At 36.9% G+C, this 21,578-nt stretch overlaps 1 protein-coding gene across 2 annotated transcripts in view; it reads right to left on the bottom strand.

Annotated features, from left to right (window-relative positions):
* LOC128523835 (receptor tyrosine-protein kinase erbB-4-like) overlaps positions 1-21,578 on the bottom strand; it is a 390,263-nt gene that overhangs the window by 56,445 nt on the left and 312,240 nt on the right. The window contains exons 16-20 of one of the 2 annotated variants that reach the window (XM_053495983.1): positions 20,912-20,956; positions 18,540-18,672; positions 10,902-11,024; positions 8,946-9,044; positions 6,711-6,896 (exon numbers count right to left, since the gene is read on the bottom strand). In XM_053495983.1, the coding sequence (XP_053351958.1) occupies positions 6,711-6,896; positions 8,946-9,044; positions 10,902-11,024; positions 18,540-18,672; positions 20,912-20,956 (586 nt within the window). The remainder of the gene's footprint in view (positions 1-6,710; positions 6,897-8,945; positions 9,045-10,901; positions 11,025-18,539; positions 18,673-20,911; positions 20,957-21,578) is intronic. The other variant, XM_053495984.1, reaches the window with a different exon arrangement.

The raw sequence follows: 21,578 nt of genomic DNA, 5'->3' as shown, positions 1-21,578 counted from the left end.
TGAGTGCGCGGACACAAAAATATAAAGATGTGTGTGTGTACTGTATATATGACACATGATGTTTTACAGTTCGCAAGAGAACAAGTGTGTGTTTACTGAATGGATCAGGGCAGGATTTAGATTATTGAGATTATTTATTATGTTTGAGTGAGTGTGAGTGTGTGTGTGTGTGTGTGTGTGTGTGTGTGTGTTCAGCTACAGTATACAATAGATACTACAGTATGTGCTTATTAAAAAGTTACATCAACAGTCACAGTGAGAAAGTTACAGGTATTCAGGATCACGTTAGTCGTCTTGTTAAAGACTCGACACCTCACACCAGCACTAAGAATCTGCCTTAAGCCTGAAAATAATTAGGTAGAAGTAAAGCGGACCAAAGAAAAAAATAGATACATTTCTCCCGGTCTTTTCTTCTTCTCTCTGGCAAATGGAAAATGATGTAACATAAAAGAAAGCGACCATTTAAATACAAAATGTAAAAAAAAAAACTATAAATTTAAGCCTTCATTTTTCCGATCTTAAACTATTACACCTTGTTGCTGCTCTGCTCTACAGTATGATGTGGAACAATTAAAGCTAATGTACAGTATACAACGTGACAAACAAAAAACTAACAAACAAACAACACAGCCAAAGCTGAAAACAACAGAATCGTAACAAATAATAATAAATAACAAAATAATAATAATAAGTTTATTTTATATAGCGCCTTTCAAGAGACTCAAGGCCGCTTTACAATAACAGGAATATTTCGCACACTAAAAAATCACACTAAATAAATAACTGAATGGCTTAAATTAAATTATTAGATCAATTAAACAGCTGGTATGATTTGACTTTTTAGTTTGACTTGAATTCTTTTGTTTAACTGATTCTTTTTATATGATTCCGCTGCTTGTTTGTTAAAAAAAAAATCAACCTGATTCCTATAAAATAATAAAATGACCCACATCATTGAATCAAATAAGGAAAGATAAATGCAAAAAAAATCTGATAAAAACAATTAGATCAAATAAATCGACTATGTTAATTAATCTGTTTAATGAATTAAATGATTTGACTTAAACAAGAAAACAAACAAGCAGCAGAATCGGATAAAAAGTATCAAATCTACTTGATTCATTTAGATCAATCAAACAACTCAATCATATGATTTAACTCAAATTATTTGAATCCATCAAGCAAACACACAACCAGATGAAAATTAGATACAAAGAATCAAATCAAATTGTTTAACTTGATTCATTTAGTTCAATATAATGACTTCATGATTTCAATCATATGACTGCATGAGTCATTTAATCATTTGTTTGATTGATCTAAATAAATCAGGTTGATCTGATACTTTTTTAATTGATTCTGCTGCTTGTTTGTTTGCTTGTTTAATTCAAATCATTCAATTTAAATCATATGACAACATGAGTCATTTAACTGATTTACTCATACAATCTTGTGATTTAAATTAAATAATTCGATAAACACACAAGCACATACTGCAGAAAATAATTTAAAAAATCGAATCAGATTAGATGAATCAACTTAATCCGATTAATTCAGAAACTTTCTCTGGTTCAATTCCCGGTGATGCTGTAACCTCTCGCAGCAGAGGGTCTCGGGAGAGCTGATTGGCCGAGCTCTCTCAGTGGGGTGGGATAAGAGCTACTTAGTGCTCCCACATTAATTACAGCTCTACGGCTAATCAGGGGCGTCTGTGAGTTCACGCAAGCGTCGATGACGTCACTTGGTTTGGAGGAAACACGTGATAGTCTGTGACACCGACTGAGTGGTAGCAGTAGCCTTATTGTTGGAGCCCCCTAGTGACGGGGAGGAATTGGACTCTAATTTCAAACAACTTGCATGATCAAATAATTTGGCAAACGCACGAGCAGCAGAGTCAGATTAAAAGAATCAGATCAAATGATTTAAATTGATTCAGTTGTTTCGAATCAAACAATCAGAATCAGATTAAAGGAATTGAATAAAAAGACACCACCACATAAATAATTAAATGAATCAGCTGGCATTAAATAAACCATGTAAAGACACACACTTGATAAAGTGTGCACTAGTGTGTTCCATGTTGAGTGAAAGGTTATTATTTCTCAGAGTTTGATGACAGATTGTGTAAATGATCCAGTATGAGTGTGATGTACATGGGGTTACAGTGCAAACTGAATCAGTGGCTGTATTTAGAATAAACACCAACTATAGATTAATGCATTTTATATCACTGAGGAAAGTTTAAACGTTTGATTTATATAAAATATAAAAACAGAACGCTATATTCATAACTAAATAATATATTATATTTATTTTATATATATTTTATAATATATTTGTACCTATATAAAAAAATGATAAAATAATTTTAATAAAATTGTATAAGAATTATAATAACTGTATTTTATAATAAAAGTAAACAATTATAAATAGATTATTGATAATAAATAATACTTATCATTAATAATAAAATTATTATTATAATATTAATTAATTAATATTTATAAATATATATTTCATTATATATATCATATATATATATATATATATATATATATATATATATATATATAAAATATTGTATAACTACATTTTTTACAAATAAATAATAAAATAACAACAATACTACTACTATTTCTACTACTACTACTACTACTAATAATAATAATAATAATAACAATAATAATAAGTATTATTAATATTATTATTATTATTATTAATATATTTAAAATAATACATTAAGTAAAGTATTTAATTTATATTAAATATTGCTTACAATTATTGTTAAGATTATAATTTTTATAACAATATTAATTTACTATTTGATAGTAAAATAAAATAAATATAACGATATTCTTAATTAATAACTATGTTATTTATAAATACATTTCATAATATACTTATAACTATATTTACAACTAAATATAACATAACGCAAGTATAATGAAATAACAAGCTAATTATAACGCTTGTATGATTAACTAAATTAGTTCATTAAAGTAACACAGACGTCTCAGCTGGAGTTTGGCTCCCACAGACCGTGCATGGCATCCCAGCCAGTGGTTTATTAAACGCTGTGCACTTGTGACCTTCTCACACCCACGCCTCATTCTGTCCATTATAAGGTTTTTTTTTTTTGGTTATGTTTGGCCTCCCACAGCCTTGCTCTTTATTAACAGCCTGGTCCAAACCTCCATGAAACAAACTTCATATTCACATCTGATGACAGATTATGTTTGTAGATCTTTAAATGGTTACATGCAAGGGCTTAAGTACAATGCTGCTGAGAATCTAAAAAGACTAAGTGGGGGGAAAAAAAAGTTGATGCATGTTTTTGGTTTCAGTGAGTGCTACTACAATTTAGACTGAACTCCGGTCAAGTACATTGGCATCCAGGCGAAAAACAGAAAACACACACGAAAGGCAACGAGAAATCAAACCGAAAAGCTTTTAAATCATTTGCTCACACTAGACAAACGAGAAAAGCTCTTGGGGGTTTTATGATTAAACAAAAGAGAGAAAAAGCCCAGAGCCAAGCGCACCGGTGGGGACGCCATCGCGACCAATAAACCCAGTGTTTCTTGTTACTAATTTGTGTGCCAAAAATATCAATAAAAAAAAAAAAAACACTTTAAACATTAAAGAAGCTATTGATGAAAAACTACTTCAGATATCTGACCTTGCAGGGAGCTTGGAACCAGAGTGATGGAAACAATTAAATGTCTCAGTACGGTTACAGAAAACGCTGCTTGACCGGGCAAATTAGTCAACTGGACTACGAGGGGTGTTCAAGTCAAAGCAGGACTTCTTTTTTTGGGGGGTCCTATTCTCCAATTCCGTCCCAATACTAGGCGCTCCCACATTAAGCTACTACCATTCAATCGGGAGAGCCGAAGACTATTACATGTTTCCTCCGAACCACATGACACCAGCCGACCGCATTTGCGTAACACACTCGCAGGACAGCGCTATTCGCTCCTTCCGCTTGTGTAAGCTGACAGACACCCCTGGTTGGCTGTAGAGCACTCAGTATCTCTTAGCTCGGCCAATCAGCTCTCTCTAGACCTCCGGCTGCGGGAGCTTACAGCATCACCCGGGAATCGAACTCACGATCTCTGGATGATAGGGCGAGCACTTTACCACTGTGCCTCTCAGAGACCTCAAAGCGGGACTTAGGATAACGCGTGGCAATAAGTCCCAGCCGAGTTTCTGTAATGTGCAAGTGGCCTTGATGAATGAGTGTATATTTTCAAGGTTCAGATGTTCCACTCTGTTCCACAATGTTTACAGGAATGACTGCAGTGGGGGATCGTACGGGATCGTCATTCACAGACGTATGGCTCTCTTTAAAACATTTACACTGTTCGAATGTTTTACTGTGCCTAAGAGTCTCACCACCGTACTGTGCTTGATGTTAATTGCTTTTTACGCCTTCATTCACCAGAAATTTTATCACAAATCCTGGATTGACCTCATAAATTTCTTATAATCAGTTTCAGACATTTAACCATAATCATGTGGCCAGTATTGTAAAATGAATTGCATTGTGACCAGGAGTGTATCGTTACACCCCTACTGACAAGATGCCTGCAATTTAAAGGGGACCTGGTATGCAAAATGTATTGTAATTTATTTTTAGCCATGTGACCTTTTACATAAAGAGTTAAATGGAGTGTTTAGGAGGGGGAATAAAGTGTAATATTATAGTATAATAGTATAATAGTATAGTCTAGGGGTATAAAAAATGCTCAGATGAGCCTGTGGCGTATTTCAGCTAAAGCATTAATAAACACACTCTGAGATCTGTGTTCAGTCTAAACATAAGATAAGGAGCTAGAAAAAGAACTTTCAAAACAAGATAATTAATCTCACATGTCAAGGTCTAACATTTAAAATCTTGAGAAGCCCTGGGAAATTCGCGGTGTATCCACACCCACAAGCTAATTGCTGAGTGTGTGTGTGTGTGTGAGAGCAGCCATATTGATCTGAGGTCTTGAACCCCGACGTTCACACTGATGATGGTCGGCATTGAAAGAATAAACACAGATACACCATTGGTGTTTGGGAAACCCAGCAGAGTTAAAGTGAAAGCAGAGTTTTTGTGTGTATTGATCGCAGAAACACACAGCTAAGGCTTAGTCAAAGTAAAACTGAGTTCAGATCTAAGGATTACCAGACAATATTCCGTCTCTAGATTTCCGTGTTTGTGTCCTTCCTGTTTTAAATGCAGTCGACAAAACCAAGACCAGTTTTCAAATCAAAGTATTCCTGTAGCTAGAACCTTACCATCATGACAACTACAAGTCGAAAGCATTACAAACGTCTTATAACACAAAGAAACATGTTTTAAACATTCATGTCCGGACTGTTTCGAGCTAACAAGGAAAAATATGCGACAGTAGCTCGACTAACCACTCTTTACAACCGCGCTGAGCAGAAAAGCATCTCAAAACCAACAGCACAACCAAACCTCCTATATTCCTCCTATAGTATCTGATCAGATGCGATTCTAGGGAAATAGAGTCTAGGGTCTTTGAAACCAGCATCCATCACTATAATCCTGTAAATAATGAATGTTTGTCTGCCCTCGGGGACTAGAGCCTGGCCTGGGGTCACAGCAGATGTCTGTGTCGCCTGTCGATAAGCAGCGACTCTGAATCTGATGCCACAGACTTGCAATTTCAGTAACATTTAACTAGAAATAAACTTGATCTTTTATTTGATTGTTTGTTGTAAACTTATGTTAACATTTAACCTGAAATAAGCGTAATCATCTTATAATTGGTTTGTTGTAATTTTTGTTTATTATAGATCGGTTTATCGAGATTCAAGAACATTTTACTTGCTGAGGTGCTAGTATGCTAACGTTAGACCAAACTAAAACTGCTAAATACAGGCAGTCCCTGACTTACCAACAATTTTCTTTCCAGTAAAATGTTCGTAAGTCTGATTTGTTCTTAAGTCTGACAAAGTTAGGCTGATATGCCTTTAACATGAATATGCTGTACAATGTAAATTATACCAATCCACTTAACTAAATCTGCCCCCTATCCCCACACTGCCATCATGTGGCCAAAAACCATAATCGCAAGGGAATGAATCTCACAGGTGAACTGTAACAGTGTTGTCTCTGCGCCTTTAATTCACGTGGGAGAATCCTGGATGCCATTTTGTCTCAGAGCTGTTTTCTACTGTACTGGACTGTGAAATCTGTTTTGTTGTATATAATGGTAAATATTGTTATGTGGTGCACTGCAGTGTCTACTATTACTTCCATGATTGAACCAGAAGTAGAACCGCAGAAATTTATAACTCGAGCACTACCTCTGTACCGATTCTGTTTTGTTTTAGTTCATGTAACTCTATATCAGTGATATATACATTGTATACACGCATACAATATTTACATTTATGCTTTTGGCATGCAGTGGGCAGTAGAAGATGTTTGACCATATATGACAATTTGAGGGCAGTTCTTTATGCAAATGAATGTGCTTGCGCAATTTAAAATGTGTGGGTTTGGTTTAAAGCGAGTGCATACTGCTTTGCATACATAGGTGTGATAAATACTCATTTACCTGCTTGTATGAGGGGCTCTTATGCACAAATGTACTTTATTCAAGTCTTACACATGCTTCTAGGGGTCAGGTTATTAGATCGTGACAGTTTTTAACGTTAAAAGCGGCACTAGATCAGTAAGATTCTCTTACCTTGGCGATCTGCACACACCAGTTGAGCAGCAGCTGGGAGCCAATGTTGTCCTTGTGCTCGTGTACGTAGTCCAGCAGGCAGCCGTGGGGCATTAACTGGGTGACCAGCTGGATCGTGGGACTCAAACACACCCCGAGCAGACGCACCAGGTGAGGGTGCTCCATGCTGGCCATGATCAGAGCCTCCTGGCATAAAAGAGAGAGAGAGAGAAAAGAAAAGAAAAGAAAAGAAAAAAGAAGGATGATTTATACACATAAAACACAGCAATGTTATAAACTGCTCGCTGATGGAGTGACATCGCTCGGCACATTTACATGGAAATGATAAAGTTGTCCTGAAGATAATACTGTATAATAAACTATAACACTTTCTAAAAAACTAAAACAAAAAAAAACAATCCCATTTTGAGTGTTTCACATTCACACTGCATGAAATGAAGGGAATAAAAAGACAGAGGAGGAGTTTAGTTCGGTTTAATTGGTTTAATCCAGGAATCTCTCATTTAAAAACGTGTGAATTAAAGAATCTGATTTTTTTTCAGTATAACAACTGCACACATCTGGCAGGAAACAATCTCAGTGACTTAATCGTTGCTCTGTTTTACGTTACTCTATATATTTAATGTCTTTTAATATCTTAAGCAAAATAAGAAGAATACAATAAATAAATAAATATAAATAATTATAAATCAATAAATAGGTAGGTCCTTGTTTTATGTTTTATACATTTATGTGTCTGATATAATGCTACAAAAAGCATGTCTAGAACGTACTGAAAACATTTCATCAAATTTGTAGTCGGCTTTAACATTCAGCCACAAGACACACAACACAAAAAAAGACTGAAGGTTCAGAGATACTAATGTGTGTGTGTATGTGTGTGTGTGTGTGTGTATGTGTGTGTGTGTGTGTGTATGTGTGTGTGTGTGTGTATTAGTCTCTTCACAGTGAACCTGAGCGTGCAACTGCTTTTTGATTGCGGTTTAAGGAGAGCTCTCCATTTCACACACAGACACACAGAATAACCGAGAGACCCAGAGAAAGAGAGAGAGAGAGAGACAGAGAGAGAAACAGAAAGAGTGGGAGAGAAGGTAAAACAAAAAGAGGAGAAAGGGATGAAGTGATAGAGACAGACACAAAAAGAAAGAGAAAGAGACAGAACTAAAGAGAAGAGAGACTTGGACACTAAAGAGAAGAGATAATGAGGAAAATGAGGATATTTTACACTAGAATGAAAAATAGAATGAAGGGAGATTTTGCAAAAGAAACTGTATGGTGTAAAAGATGAATTGATTTAGAGACTAAAAGAAAAAGGGATTTTTTTACAATACAGTGTTAAAGATAAAGCTATTTAGAGACTAAAAAAAATAGGTAAGAGAAAGAAAAAATAAATTTTTTTTAAGAATATTAAAAGAGACAGAGTAAGAAGGAAAGAGAGAGAGAAAGAAAGAGAGAGAATGGGGAATAATAAGCAAAAAATGCAAAACTTTGAAAACAAATACTGAACACGAAAGAAAGAAAGAAAGAAAGAAAGAAAGAAAGAAAGAAAGAAAGAAAGAAAGAAAGAACGAGATTTTTGAGAGATATGGTGCAAAACATATAAAGAGATTTTGAGACTAAGTGGGATTAAATAAAGACACAGACAGATAGACAGATAGACAGAGAGAGAGAAAGAGAGAGAGAGAGAGAGAGAGAGATGGAAGGCAATGGAGAATGGGGAAAGCAGAAGACAGACATACAGTTATAAAATAAAGATGGTAAAGTAAGAGTAAGAGTTGGCTGATGGATGAAGGACGCTCTGAGTAATCTGGAGTCAATCTGTTTCCCTGTTAAAAGTCCAGGAGCCGTGTAGTGGATATAAAGTGCACTCTGTGGGCCTTAAACACCGAGTTCTGCCCCGGGTAGTGCGCATGTACAGTAACATCGTCTGGGATTCGGCCTCGGTGCGTGTGTGTGTGTGTTTGGGGGGTTGGATGGAAACAAAACATAACATCGAAATATCACTAACATGAAAGGCATTACATCGAGTAAACAAATGAGAATGAATTGAAACATTAAAGTTCATCACATAGACACACAATCTCTCTCTCACACACACTCACACACTGAAAATGGGCCTCCTGGCAGTGTTTCACAGAGTTGCATCATGTTTAAAGCTTTGAATGCTTATTAAGGGATTTAGACTTTCCCTTCCTGAACAGTGCAGGAGTGTAAAGCCGGCTGAATATCACTCACGTCCATGAACTCCACGTTGGCTTTGGGTCCCGTGGCCTCGTTCAGGATCTTAATTGCCACCGGGATCTTCACAGTCTCACCCTCAGGCACCCAGATCCCCTGAGGAGAACAAGAACATTCAGACGGTCCTGTAGATCCGAGATCAGATCCGCAAAATCATACGGGATGGTGGAAAATACAATACAGAATAATGTACCATCATAGGGTTAGAAAGACTAGATTTCTTGTTTTCAGTTCCAGCTCTGGTTCCTTATCATCAGGTGCCATGTACCAGCGTCTCGCCCTCATTAGACGGATTAGAGATTTTACATAACTGTTGTCTTGCCTCTTGTTGTATGTCTGCCTCGATTATTGCAATATTACTGCGTTTTACTCTCAGCATGATCCCAGTATTTGGGCCTAGACAATAAAAATTCGCTTGGGGTTATTTGCAGCACTTATTATAAAAGTTATGGCACTAAGTCTAAAGTTACATCATGCCGAGGCTCTGATTTTATTCCTCCAACGTCAGGCGAGTCCATCATTAATTTAGACTTGTTTATTGTTCTGGTCTTCCCACTATTTTCTTTGTATCACCTCCCGACCCAGGCTAGACCAAATACCAAATACAGGACAGGTAATTAAACATATCACATGGATTACATCAGAGAACATCGCCAACTTAACCAGGATTCAGCTAACAGAAGACCTTATGAGAAGGGGTTTCCCAAATTTCCCAAAGGATTCAGATCATGGGGGAAAAAATAATCATAATAACACACTAATCTTCACCCACAGACATTGTTCCCACCAGTTTGTCCTTCTGAAGGAAAAGCACTCTTTTTTTAAAAAACAAAACAAAATGGTTCCTCTAGTCTTTTTTAAGGCCCAACTACATTTACTCTCAGGGGAAAAAAACTTGGTTTACGTGGAATTATTTTATAATAGAAACACATACACTGTTCAGTGGTTCTGCACAGAATCATTAAGTGTGACAATGTAACATAGAAACTTTGGGTTCCCTTTATTTTTTTTTTGTAAGGTGGAACATCTTTATAAACATAGGAAACTTTAACCATCCAACCCAAAAGAAACCTGGAACTATTTTATTTAGTGCCTTTTATAGATCTAGAATTCTAGTCCACTTTCTTATTTTGGTATATTCTAATGTTTTACATGTTAATATATTTGATTGATAATTTTTATTTTAATTAATTTTTATTGCCTTGTTGATTGATTAAGGTTGGTTGGTTGGTTAGTTGGGTTTTGGTTGGGTTCTTTGTTGGTTCGTTGATTAATTGATTGATTGATTGATTGATTGGTCATTTTGTTTGTTGACTGAATGATTGATTGGTTGATTGATTGGTTTGTTGACTAAATTGACTGTCAACTGATTTGTTGAGGCTTTTGAGCTACTGATCAAAAGGTCAATAATTCAAGCCCCAGTTTCACCAAGCTGCCACTGTTGGGCCCTTGTTCAAGGTTCTTAACCCTGTCTTTTCCAGGTGCTGACCCTGCACTCTGACCTCATCTTTCTACCTGGGATAAGCAAAGAAAGAATGTTGCATAGCAGTAAGGTACTGTATATGTGACCAACAAAGGCTTTACTTAACTGGTTGTTTGATTTATTTGTCATTTGTTTGCCTGATTGGTTTATTGATTAAATGCTTAATTGGTTGGTTGTTGATGACAGTTTACAATAAGTGCCTAAACACTACATTTTTATTATTCTCTCTCTCTAACAATTAAAAGTGTAACATGTTAAGAGTACAGGAATGTTAAAGACAAGAGTTGTACAATATATAATATGCTGAAGTTAACAATTTTCAACCGTGTTTTTAAATCAGATGTTTTACCAAAGACTCTTAGTTATTCAAAGCTGTACTCTCTTACTGGTTCTCTCAGATTATCTTTTTGTTATAGTTTTGGAAAAACCTGTACCAAAACTGAACCGTCATACGAGTCAGTAATACTCACCTTGTAGACCGTGCCGAAGGCTCCTGCACCAAGAATCTTTACCCTTTTCAGCTCCGTCTCCTTCAGTATTCTGAGCTGGGCCTGATTAGGTGCCGCACCGCTCGGGGTCAGAGGCTCCACCAGCTGAAACACAACCACCAAAAAGTAAAAAAAAAACCTCAAATGCAACATGTTCTCAGTGTCTGTTCCCCAAACCTACACTTCCTATCTGGATATAGTCCATTACTAAAAGATCATTGAACTAATGTTTCTGTGGAACAAGATGAGACTCGGTGACATTGTGAATCAGAAGACGAAGCACTATCTAGAGAGAGAGAAAAAAAAAAAAGTTAAATTAACTGTGGGGTGCAGAGATTACACATTCAAGTAATTAATTAGGTCTTTCTTCAGCATGGTGCAATGAGAATTAAAATGGGAAGAATGACAAAAGCCTGAGGGGATCAAAGAGCAGCTGAAATATGAGAATGAGACAGAGATAAGGGTGGAGCAGAATAAGAAGTTTCAGGAACAACAGGAGTCAAATATGGAGTAAAGGGGAAAAAAAGAAGAAGAAGGAGATAAAGATAAAGCCGAGCTGATAATATTGCCGCGAGAGAGAAGGAATTGGAATGGAAATGGAAAAAAAAAATCTGAAAGGGTGACGAAGATCAAGTAAAGAGAGTTAAAAAAGAATAGAGGAGAAAAGAAAATGACGGTGAGAATACGGTTCCTCGGCCCTCAGCACGTCCCTGGACTCACCACTGACATCTGATTAAAGCAGAATAGCAATTCTTGAATTAACCAGAGTTCAGAACCAAGAGTCTTAATGGGAAAAAGGTAAAAAAAAAAAAAAAAAAGTGAACATGGAGGGAAAATAAAAGAGTGGACAATAAGTGTACGAATACATGGAGCTGTCCACTGAAGCCGGTGCTGAAATAGTTAAACGGGAAAGATGCTCAATGCTGTTTATTTTCTTTTTTCTTATTACCTCCCTCTATTTCTCTCTTTCTTTTCTTCTTTATTTTATCTCTTCCTCTAAATGGAATCTGAATCTACTTTATCTCGTCCTGCTTTTCTTCCTTCCAATTTTTGTTTATTTTTCCCTAAATCCATTCTTTTTTACCCTTCTACCCCTGCTCTCTCACTCACTCACTCTCTCTCTCTTTCTTTCTGTCTCACCTTTCCTTCCACCTTTCATTCTTTATTTCTTTCTTAATTTTTTCTTTTCTTGGCCTAGCCCTCTCTTTTTCCCTTCTTTCTTTCCTTACTATACCACCTCTTCCCAGTTTCTGTCCTATTTCCATACTCTCTCTCTCTCTCTCTGTCTCTCTTCCTTCCCTCCTTTCTTTATTTTGTGAGAGGAATGCTGTCCATTGTTCATGATGCACAACTACATGAAGCTGTCCACTAAAGCCGGTGCTAAAATGGTTAAAAGTGAAAGATGCTTAATGCTGTTTATTTTCTTTTGCTTATCTCTCTCTTTCTCTCTCTTTCTCACTCAATCTATCTCTTTCTCTAAATGGAATCTAAATCTGCTTACTTTTTTCTCCCTTCTTTTCTTCCTACCAACTTTTTTTATTCTTCCCTAAATTCATTACATTTTTTCAATGTTTCACCCCAGCTCTCTTTCTTTCTTTTTTCTTTTTTTCTCTGCCAAACCTTTCATCCCACCCTTTCTTTTTTTTAATCCTTCCTAAATTTTTCTTTCCTTTCCTCTCTTTCAACGTGAAAGATGTCCGATGCTGTTAATTTTATTTTGCTCATTAGTTTCCTCTATTTCTCCCTCTCTTTTGCTCTTTTCCCCAATCTCTTTCTCTTAATGGAATCCAAATCTTCTTCACTTTCACTCACTGTCCTTTCTACCTTTCTTTTTACCTTTTAATTTTACTCCCGACTTCTTTTCTTCCTTCCAACTCCATTTTTCTTAACTTTTCAACCCTGCTCTCTTCCTTTATTTCCCTATCTTGCCTTAATTCATCTATCCTTGAGCCCTTTTTTCCCCTTCCTCCTTTCCTTCTTCAAACATTACTTCCTTTCTGGTTTCTTATCCTTTTTCCTCTTTACTCACTCCCTCTTTTCCTTCCCTCCTTACTTTTCTCATTCCTTTCTTTCCTTTGTGAGAGGTCTGTTATTCATTGTTCATAACGCATGATTACATGGAGCTGTCCACTAAACCCGGTGCTGAAATAGTTAAACCTGAAAGATGCGGCATCCCAATGCAGTGCTTTTCATTTTCTTTATATATTTTTTTCTTGATACAAAGCTGCTATAAATTCATGAGAAACGCTCTGCATTCACTCAATCCAAAAATCCTGACCTGTCAGCCAAGCCGTCCTTTTACACCCTAAATATTTCTAGATGCTCAGTAAACTCACATCATTAGACAGATACGCGGTCGCGTTTATCGTGCGCGTGTTGGCGGAGCGCTGCAGCTCACGCTTGTTTCTCTGAATTTATTTGACTTTATCTTATTTTTTCACATAAAGAGCAGTGAACATGTTCACACAGCTTGAGGCAACACAGCTGCAGGAGCAACGTGGGGTCAATGCCCACAGGTGTTAAACACACACACACACGCATGCACGTACGCACGCACGCACACTGGCTCGTGACCCATCCTCCTACGTGCACACACTTATCCAAGTGAATGCTATTAAACTGGAATTAAAGAAAGTGGGAAAAGTACAAGTACACACACACACACACATTTGTGTTTTGTGTTATCTGACTAGAGGTCAAGGGGTCAACAAGCAGCAGATGAACAGTACAGGTCATTTTACTCCAGCACTGCATTAACATCTCCAACACTGGACATCTGTGTGTGTGTGTGTGTGTGTAGTGATAAAAGTCTCTATGATGTTCGTAATGCATTTCTACCAAACCTCTTCAGACTTCCTCGACACTGAAGGGCTTGAGAGATTCCCAGAACAAGGAAGACACACTTCCTTTATAAATATACAATGGAAGTGTAAGATCTATCGATTGATCGATCTTTCTTTCTTTCTTTCTTTGCTTCTTTGTCATTGTCTCGTTCATACTTTCTTTGTCCCTTTCAACTTTCCTTTCCTTCTAAGGACTCAAAAGCAGCGCGGTGTTGGACATAGGATTTGATCTCAAGACCTTCTGGTGAGCAGCACAAAGCCCTACCCACTGAGCTGGCTCTATCTGGTTATCGGAGCAGGCATCATCACCTTTACACCGCGAATGGCTGTTCCTGACGTTTCCTGTGTTTAAATAATTGTTTGGCTAATAAAATAACGTCCTAGCATGCACTTCATCTTCTGCTGGAAAACTTGGAAGTAAACGAGTGCGGTGTTGAGCTCTCAGTGCCGTGCTGTCTATCACTAATCAGAAGACAGATGGTACCGTCAGTGACCGCTCTGGCTGTTGCACAAGCTGGAACATGTTGCATTAAATTACTTTTTTTCGGTGGTGCTGCAAACAGACTTTCCAGCAATAGGATGATAAAAAAAAAAAAAGATCAACAACCCGTATGAGTGTGATGTCAGGGGTGTACATAGTTTTTACACATGAGCACAAGAGGTGGTGTGATACACTGATTTTTAGTGTGTGTAAAACTCTTGTACACGTGATACGACTCCTCTAACACGCGTGGCATTTACAACAGAGACGATCAAACCATAAAGTCCCGCACTTAGTAAATACCGCTTTCATTTATTACTAATAATATTTACAACAATGCTTTCATACTCTAGTGAAGTCTCGTAACTCCACACACTTTTATCTTCCTCTCTTCCTCCTTCCATCTGTCCTTCTCTCCCTCCTTCTTTCCCCTTCACTTCTCTCTCTTCGTTACACTACCCATTAATATTCTTTCTCTCTGCTGCTTTATTTCTTTCTTCCTCTCACTCACGCTTCTTTCCTTCCTTCTTTTTTTGATGCATTCCTTCCTCTATCCAACCCTGCTTGGTTCTTCTACCCATCCCTCGTTCCTCCATCCATAAAAATCCTTTCTTATTCTCCATCTTTTTCACATTTTTCATTATTATTAAGAGAATCCCCTTGTTTCCTCATTTAAATACACATTCACCCTCCATTTCCCTTCGTCCTCACCTCTTCCTATGTCCGTCCTTTCTTCTTCTTTTTTACCCTTACTCTTCTCTACATTCTTTCCTTTCAGTTTTCTTTCCATTGTTTTTTCCTTCCTTTCTTCTAAATCCCTTCTTTCCTATTTATCACTGATCTTTCTTTACCTCCTTTCTATATCTTTCTACCCTTTTGTCCTTCCTTCTTTTTCATTTCAGTTTTCTTCCCATCAGTCTACCCTCCTTACTTCATATTCATTTTCTTCTTCTCATTTGCCCTTCCTTCATTCTTTGCATTCTTCCTTCTTTTTTAGATCCATTCCTTATATGGATAGTCCCTTCTTATTTCCCTTCCCCTCCTTGGTTTATCTGTCCATTCCTCGTTTCTCCATCCTTATCCTTTCTTATTCACCATCTTTGTCACACTATTAAATAATATTAATACTATCCCCTTGTTCCAATTCCTAAATCTATTTTTCCTTCCACTATGTTCACGCTGTTCTCACCCCACTATGTCCTTCTACTCTTTTCTTCTCTTTTCTTCCTTCTTCTTGCATTCTTTCCTTTCAGTTTACTTTTGATCCTTCTATCTTTCCTTGCCTCTATAACCCTTTTTCCTTCTTTCCTCCCTTCCCTTTTTAATGCATTTCTTCCTATGTTTCTTCCTCGCTCCTTCCTTGGTTCTTCTATCCATCCCTCGTTCCTCCATCCTTGTTTTTTTTTACACTATTCAATAATATCAATAATATTCCCTTTTTTTCCTTCTTTGAATCTATCTCTCCCTCTTATTTCCCTGTCGTCCTTACCCCTTCCTACATCCTTTATTGTATTTTCCTTTCCTCCATATTCCTTTTCCTCTTTACATTTAGCCTTCAATATTTTCCTTCTTATTTTTCACTTTGGCCTATATTTTTTCCTTTTAGTTTTCTCTCTATCGTTATTTCCTTGCTTTATTCCATATCAATTTTCCTCTTTTCAATTGTTCATCCTTTCCTCCTTCCTTCCCTCCTTCCCCTTGTCCTCTCCTATTCTCTATCTCTTTTTTTCCTCTCTTAATTTCTCCTTCTCTTTCTTTTTTCCATCCATTGTTTTCTTCCATAAATCTATCGTTCCTTACTTATTCCACTCTACAATAGGACCTTTAAATATTCTCTCATCCTTTTACGTTTTCTTAATTTCCCAAGCATTTCCTTCCTACCTCCTTCTTTCCTTTTATCCATCCTTATATCTACAGTATCTTATACAACTTTCTCCCATCCTAGTTTCTTTTCTTCTACATTCCTTTATTTTAAATAACCTCCTATTTTCCCCTTCCCCCCTTCCTAAACATGCAGATATTTCCTCCCTATTTGTACTTCAAATAGGCAAAAGAGACCCATGTCCTTATGAGGATATAAGAAGACTTGAGTGGACTTTAAGGTTTTTACACGTGTCCCCGAACTCCTTTCTCACTTTGTATGTCCTTTCATTCCGTCTCTCTGTTTCTCTCATAGCCCGAGGGTGATGAAGAACTTCCTTGGCATGTCAGAACCCAGCAGTCACAAAATGAATGAGATGAGATAAACAGTGAAAAGGAAGACAGATAGGCCTGAGGGTCTTCTTTAGTTCCTTCAGCTGGAGGAACCCGAGCTCTCTCTGTGCTCTCTGATCTCATGCAGAGTCGTTTTTAATGAATCCTTTGCTGATGTAATTAGCAGGAGAATTGGGAGCTGAACAGGACGTTATTAAGGGATTTACAATAGAATTGCCAAGGAGAAAGGGGAGAAGAGAAAAACACAGAAATCTGTGGAAGTCTGCTTTGGGCATTAAGTAAATAAAAACCCTGCATCAAATACGGAGAAAACAAGTCACGGTTGTAAAATCCCATCTCATAGTTATGAGTTAAAAATCATAAATTCAATGTTATGTCATTTCAGGGAACAATAAATGATAAATATGAGAAGAAATGTAATAATAAACAATGTGAGACACTAAAACAAGTAATACATTTTTTATATACTATATGATACTAAGTAATGATATACAGGGTCATAACTTCAAACACTACCAAAAAGTCATAATTATAAGATGATTATAAGACAAATTATAATTTTAAGATGCTAAACCATACATTTTATATACTGATAGTTTTTGTTAGAACATGTGCACATAACAGACCTGCTTTTTATAAACCAAATTTATTTTAACTTTAAATTTAAACGCTTGGGTATCTGGTAAATAAGTTGGTATTTTACAACTGGTTTATTATTATTTTTAACTCATAATTACCTAAATACCTTATATTTCACTTATTATCTTAAAATTATGAGATCAAACTCATGACTTGATATCAGTTATGACTTTATATCTCGAAATTCAATTTCTACATTTTATTTATATAGTGCTTTAAACAATTGTCATTTTTGCAAGGCAGCTTTACACAGTCAAAACGATCAGATAGTCCCTGAAACCCCTGTAAAAACAGTGCCTGTGTCTCTTAAAATTATGACTGGGTATCTAATAAATGTTCCTTGAACTTGAATTATTATCATGCATTTTAGAACTCTAACTTATCTCATAATTGTTGCATGGTATTTACTTAGTATGATACTTAGTATGTGATCTCAAAATGTTGACAATAATGACTTTATCTCACTTAGCATCTCAAAATTAACTTTATAAATAAAACAATTCTCATTATCTGATCTCGATAACTTAGACTTTGGGTTTCACAATTTTGCCTTAAAATTAGGATTAGGTATCTTATTAAATGTAACTTAATATTATAAAATATTTAATAACTTTGCATCTTGAACCTATACTTTAGTTATATTAAGTTACCTAATTATGGCATGGCACTTGCAAACATATGTGATAGTATCCCAAAATATTGATGAGCTATAAAAATTATAACTAGGTGATTTACAATTGTGAAATATTAACTAAAAATATGACTTTAAATAATTAAAAAACTAAAGATCATTATATCATAATTATGGTATGATACTTAATTTTGAGTAACTTAAAATATTGACTTGAAAAGAATACTTATTGCAAAGTATCTCAAAATGGAATTTATAATTATGACATTATCTCAAAATTTTATAATTAATAGCATCGTACAATTATGACTAATTATTACTTACTACTAACGACTTACTACTTATCAACCTAAAATTATAACCTTGTGTATTAAAACTCTTAACTTCTCATCTCATAGTTATAATATGATACTTAGTTTTATTTTTTTACTATGAGACAATATCTAAAGAATATTGATCTGGTATCTCTGGTTAGATTGCAAACTATCTAAAAGTTTACTTCATAATTATAACATTTAATAAAATTATGATTCGGTACCTAGAAATTATGACTTTTTTTTTTTTCTTTTTTCTTTTCAAAACTCTTTGCACTCTTTGAATTTACATGGTAACAATTAAGACTAAATATAATTTAATATCTCAGAATTTTGACTTGATATACTTATTATTACTTGAACAATTTAGACCTAATTATTACACACCATCTTATAACGATCACTTTGTATTTGGATTGTTACTCTCTCATAATTATTAGAAAACACACTGCATTTTTTTTTTACTTGTGTAAATTGGATTCTGTCTAAAAATCTTACCTCCGTCTCCAAGAAGCGCCTGAGTGCTCTTTTCTTTTTGATGCTTTTCCTTCGCACCGATACGGCCACGCCCAGTGCCACAATCACCACCACGAACAAGCCGCCGATCACGCCTGCTGCGATCAGAGGAGTCCTGGCAGACGGGGAGAAATGGGAAATTAACGTTTATACAGCAAAGACTAGACGCAACACAGAGAAGAATAGCTTCAATTTATGAATCATGTCACAACGCTGACATTTCAAGAGTAATTATGATGAAACGTTACAGTGCTGTGAAGAAATATCTCACCAATGTACCAATGTACGTTCAGCCATAGCATTAAAACCATTAACATAAAAACCACCTGGGGTTTGGGTTCCGCTCGTGCCACCCTTGTGTGTCTGGCGCCTTTAGGGCGTGGCTCACTGCGGGTGTGCTGTGGTGTGTGGCACCAGGAAGATTCAATTCAATTCAATTTAATTTATATAGCGCTTTTAACAACTGTCATTGTCGCAAAGCAACTTTACACAATCAAAAGAATTATTCAACCCAAAGATCCTTTGGGTATTGTGGGTTTGCAAGGTGGGGCTTCTGTGGATCCGTTAGACTAGTTTGTTTGGTGCATCCAATGGGTGCTTGATCAAATTGGGATCTTGGAGGTCTGGAAGGTGGGTCAGCGGCCTTGGGGTTTTTCTGGTGCCTTTCTACAGTATCTTGGCCAGCATCGACTTTGACTCTTCTCAGCCGGTTGTGCTGGATTGGCTGTCCAGTGGGATTGGATCGGAGCCCATGATCCAGTTTATTGGTGTGTAATTGGTGGCCAATGGTGTTCAGCTCACCTGCCAGTGGCAGTGATTTTATTTATCAACCAAACGGAAGTGATAATGGTGGCACTGTGGCTTAGTCGTTAGCACTGTCGCCTTGCACCTCCAGCGTCCGGGTTCGAATCCCTGTGCTTGGTGGGTTTCCTCTGGGTACTCCGGTTTTCTTCCAGATTAGGCTTTAGGAATTGGCGTTTCTAAATTGCCTGTAGTTTGTGAATAAATCCTCTGGGATAGAATCCAGGCCCCATAGGGGTACAGTCCACCTCTGTCCACCCCTGTATTCAACCCTGAACACAGGACAAAGCGTTATAGACGATGAGTGGGTGGGAATGATAATGTCCTATACATTGCCGTCTTGTTGTTCTGTCGACGTAGACAAACGATTTCTTCTGAAGGTGTGTAATGAACGATACCTGACAAACCAACACTTCAAAGTGACTTATTTATAGTAATTATGAATCATTTATGTACCAGGACTACAATTTTGAGTTGATTGTTTTTCTTTCGTACTCATTGTTCCTTGAGTAATTAAACCATCGTGTGGTGCAATTAACCTCCAACCTTACGTTCATTCTGATTGAAAAAAAAAAAAAAAAGACACTAGATAAGTTTCAGTAAACTTGGACAAACTATGAGTGTGTAGCTTCCTTTTTTACCACATGTGTGTGTGAGGGTGAGAAATAAGGACAAAGTGAGAAAAGAGAGCGTGAAAGTGTGTAAGACGTAGTTTATGGGTTGTAGTTGTGTGTGCGTGTGTGTCTCTGCATAAAAGAGAAACACTTCCCATTCACACACACTGGATCATCTACTGCCGAGATGAGATCTGTCTGGTTAATTGACTATCGATCGGATCGTGAAGCTCCCATCAGTCACGCGCCCACCCACAGCGAAGACACACATCGGTGTTTATGATCATTTCAGATGTGGGCGCATAGCGCTTACTCTGTTACGTTTACTTTAGCAACGTTTTGTATTTGAATAAAGAAACGTGTAACAAAAATGACTTTTTCTTTTCAAATCCCGATTCGGACTGAACTGGCGATTTCTCCCATTAGAGAACTTTTTCGTATTCAGGAAATGAAATTCTTGATCACTTGACTGTAACATGCCTATGTAGAGGATATGTACTAATGGGAGCAATGTGATGATGAATGTGTGATTTAGCTGTGAATTTAGTGTGTGTGTGTGTGTGTGTGTGTGTCTGTATAATATCCCAGTCTTGAACTGGAAATCCATTTGTGCACAGTAGTTAGTGGTGCTTTGTTCCCTTTGCCCCACGAGAACAAAGGAAAATGCTATCAATTTATCAAGAATACACACACACACACACACACACACACACACACACACAGCAAGCTATTAATCACGCAATGATGGTGGAGTCAGTGAACAACTTTCCCTCTCCGTCTCTCTCATTATGTCAGTAGACTCTCTAGAAAATACAGGTACAGAAACACCTTCAGCACTCGTCCTTTCAGAGAGAGAGAGAGAGAGAAAGAGAGAGAGAGAGAGAATGTGTGTGTGTGTGTACTAACGTTGCAGAAAAGAACAGCTTAGTATGTTATTACCTATCAATCATGCCGATGCAGTCCTGAAGCCTGGGCCCGGTGCATCTGAAACACAGACCAGAGAAGATAAACCAATGCATAGACAATAGAGGAGCAAATGTAAATGAGTGCTGTGATTATGTTTACACTGTCTCTCCATCCATCCAACCATCTGTCCACCCACTCATCCAGCAACCCCTCCATCTATCATCAATCCATCCATCCATGCACTTAACCACCCAGTCATCTATCCATCAATCCACATTTTCATCCAACCACTCATCCATAAATCCACCCATACATCCATCCTTCCATCCATTAATCCACACAATCACCCACGTGCATTCATCAATTATTCATGCATCCACTCATTCACCTACCTATCTGTCCATCCATCCATCCATCCACCCATTCATCCAGTCTTCCATCCATCCATCCAGTCTTCCATTGATCTATTTATCCACCCACTCATGCAGTCTTCCATCCATCCATCCATCCACCTGATTGTCCAACTACTCATCCAATCATCCCTCTATCCATCCATTAATCCATCCATCCATCCATCCATCCATCCATCCATCCATCCATCCATCCATCCACTTAACCAACCACTCATCCATCCATTCTTCCATCCACCTGATTGTCCAACTACTCATCCAATCATCTCTCCTTTATCCATCCATCCATC

This window comes from Clarias gariepinus, chromosome 5 (genome assembly GCF_024256425.1).
Source record: "Clarias gariepinus isolate MV-2021 ecotype Netherlands chromosome 5, CGAR_prim_01v2, whole genome shotgun sequence".
Lineage (NCBI taxonomy): Eukaryota > Metazoa > Chordata > Actinopteri > Siluriformes > Clariidae > Clarias > Clarias gariepinus.
The sequence above is the reverse complement of the archived record's forward strand: the minus strand, read 5'-3'. Positions and strand labels throughout refer to the sequence as shown.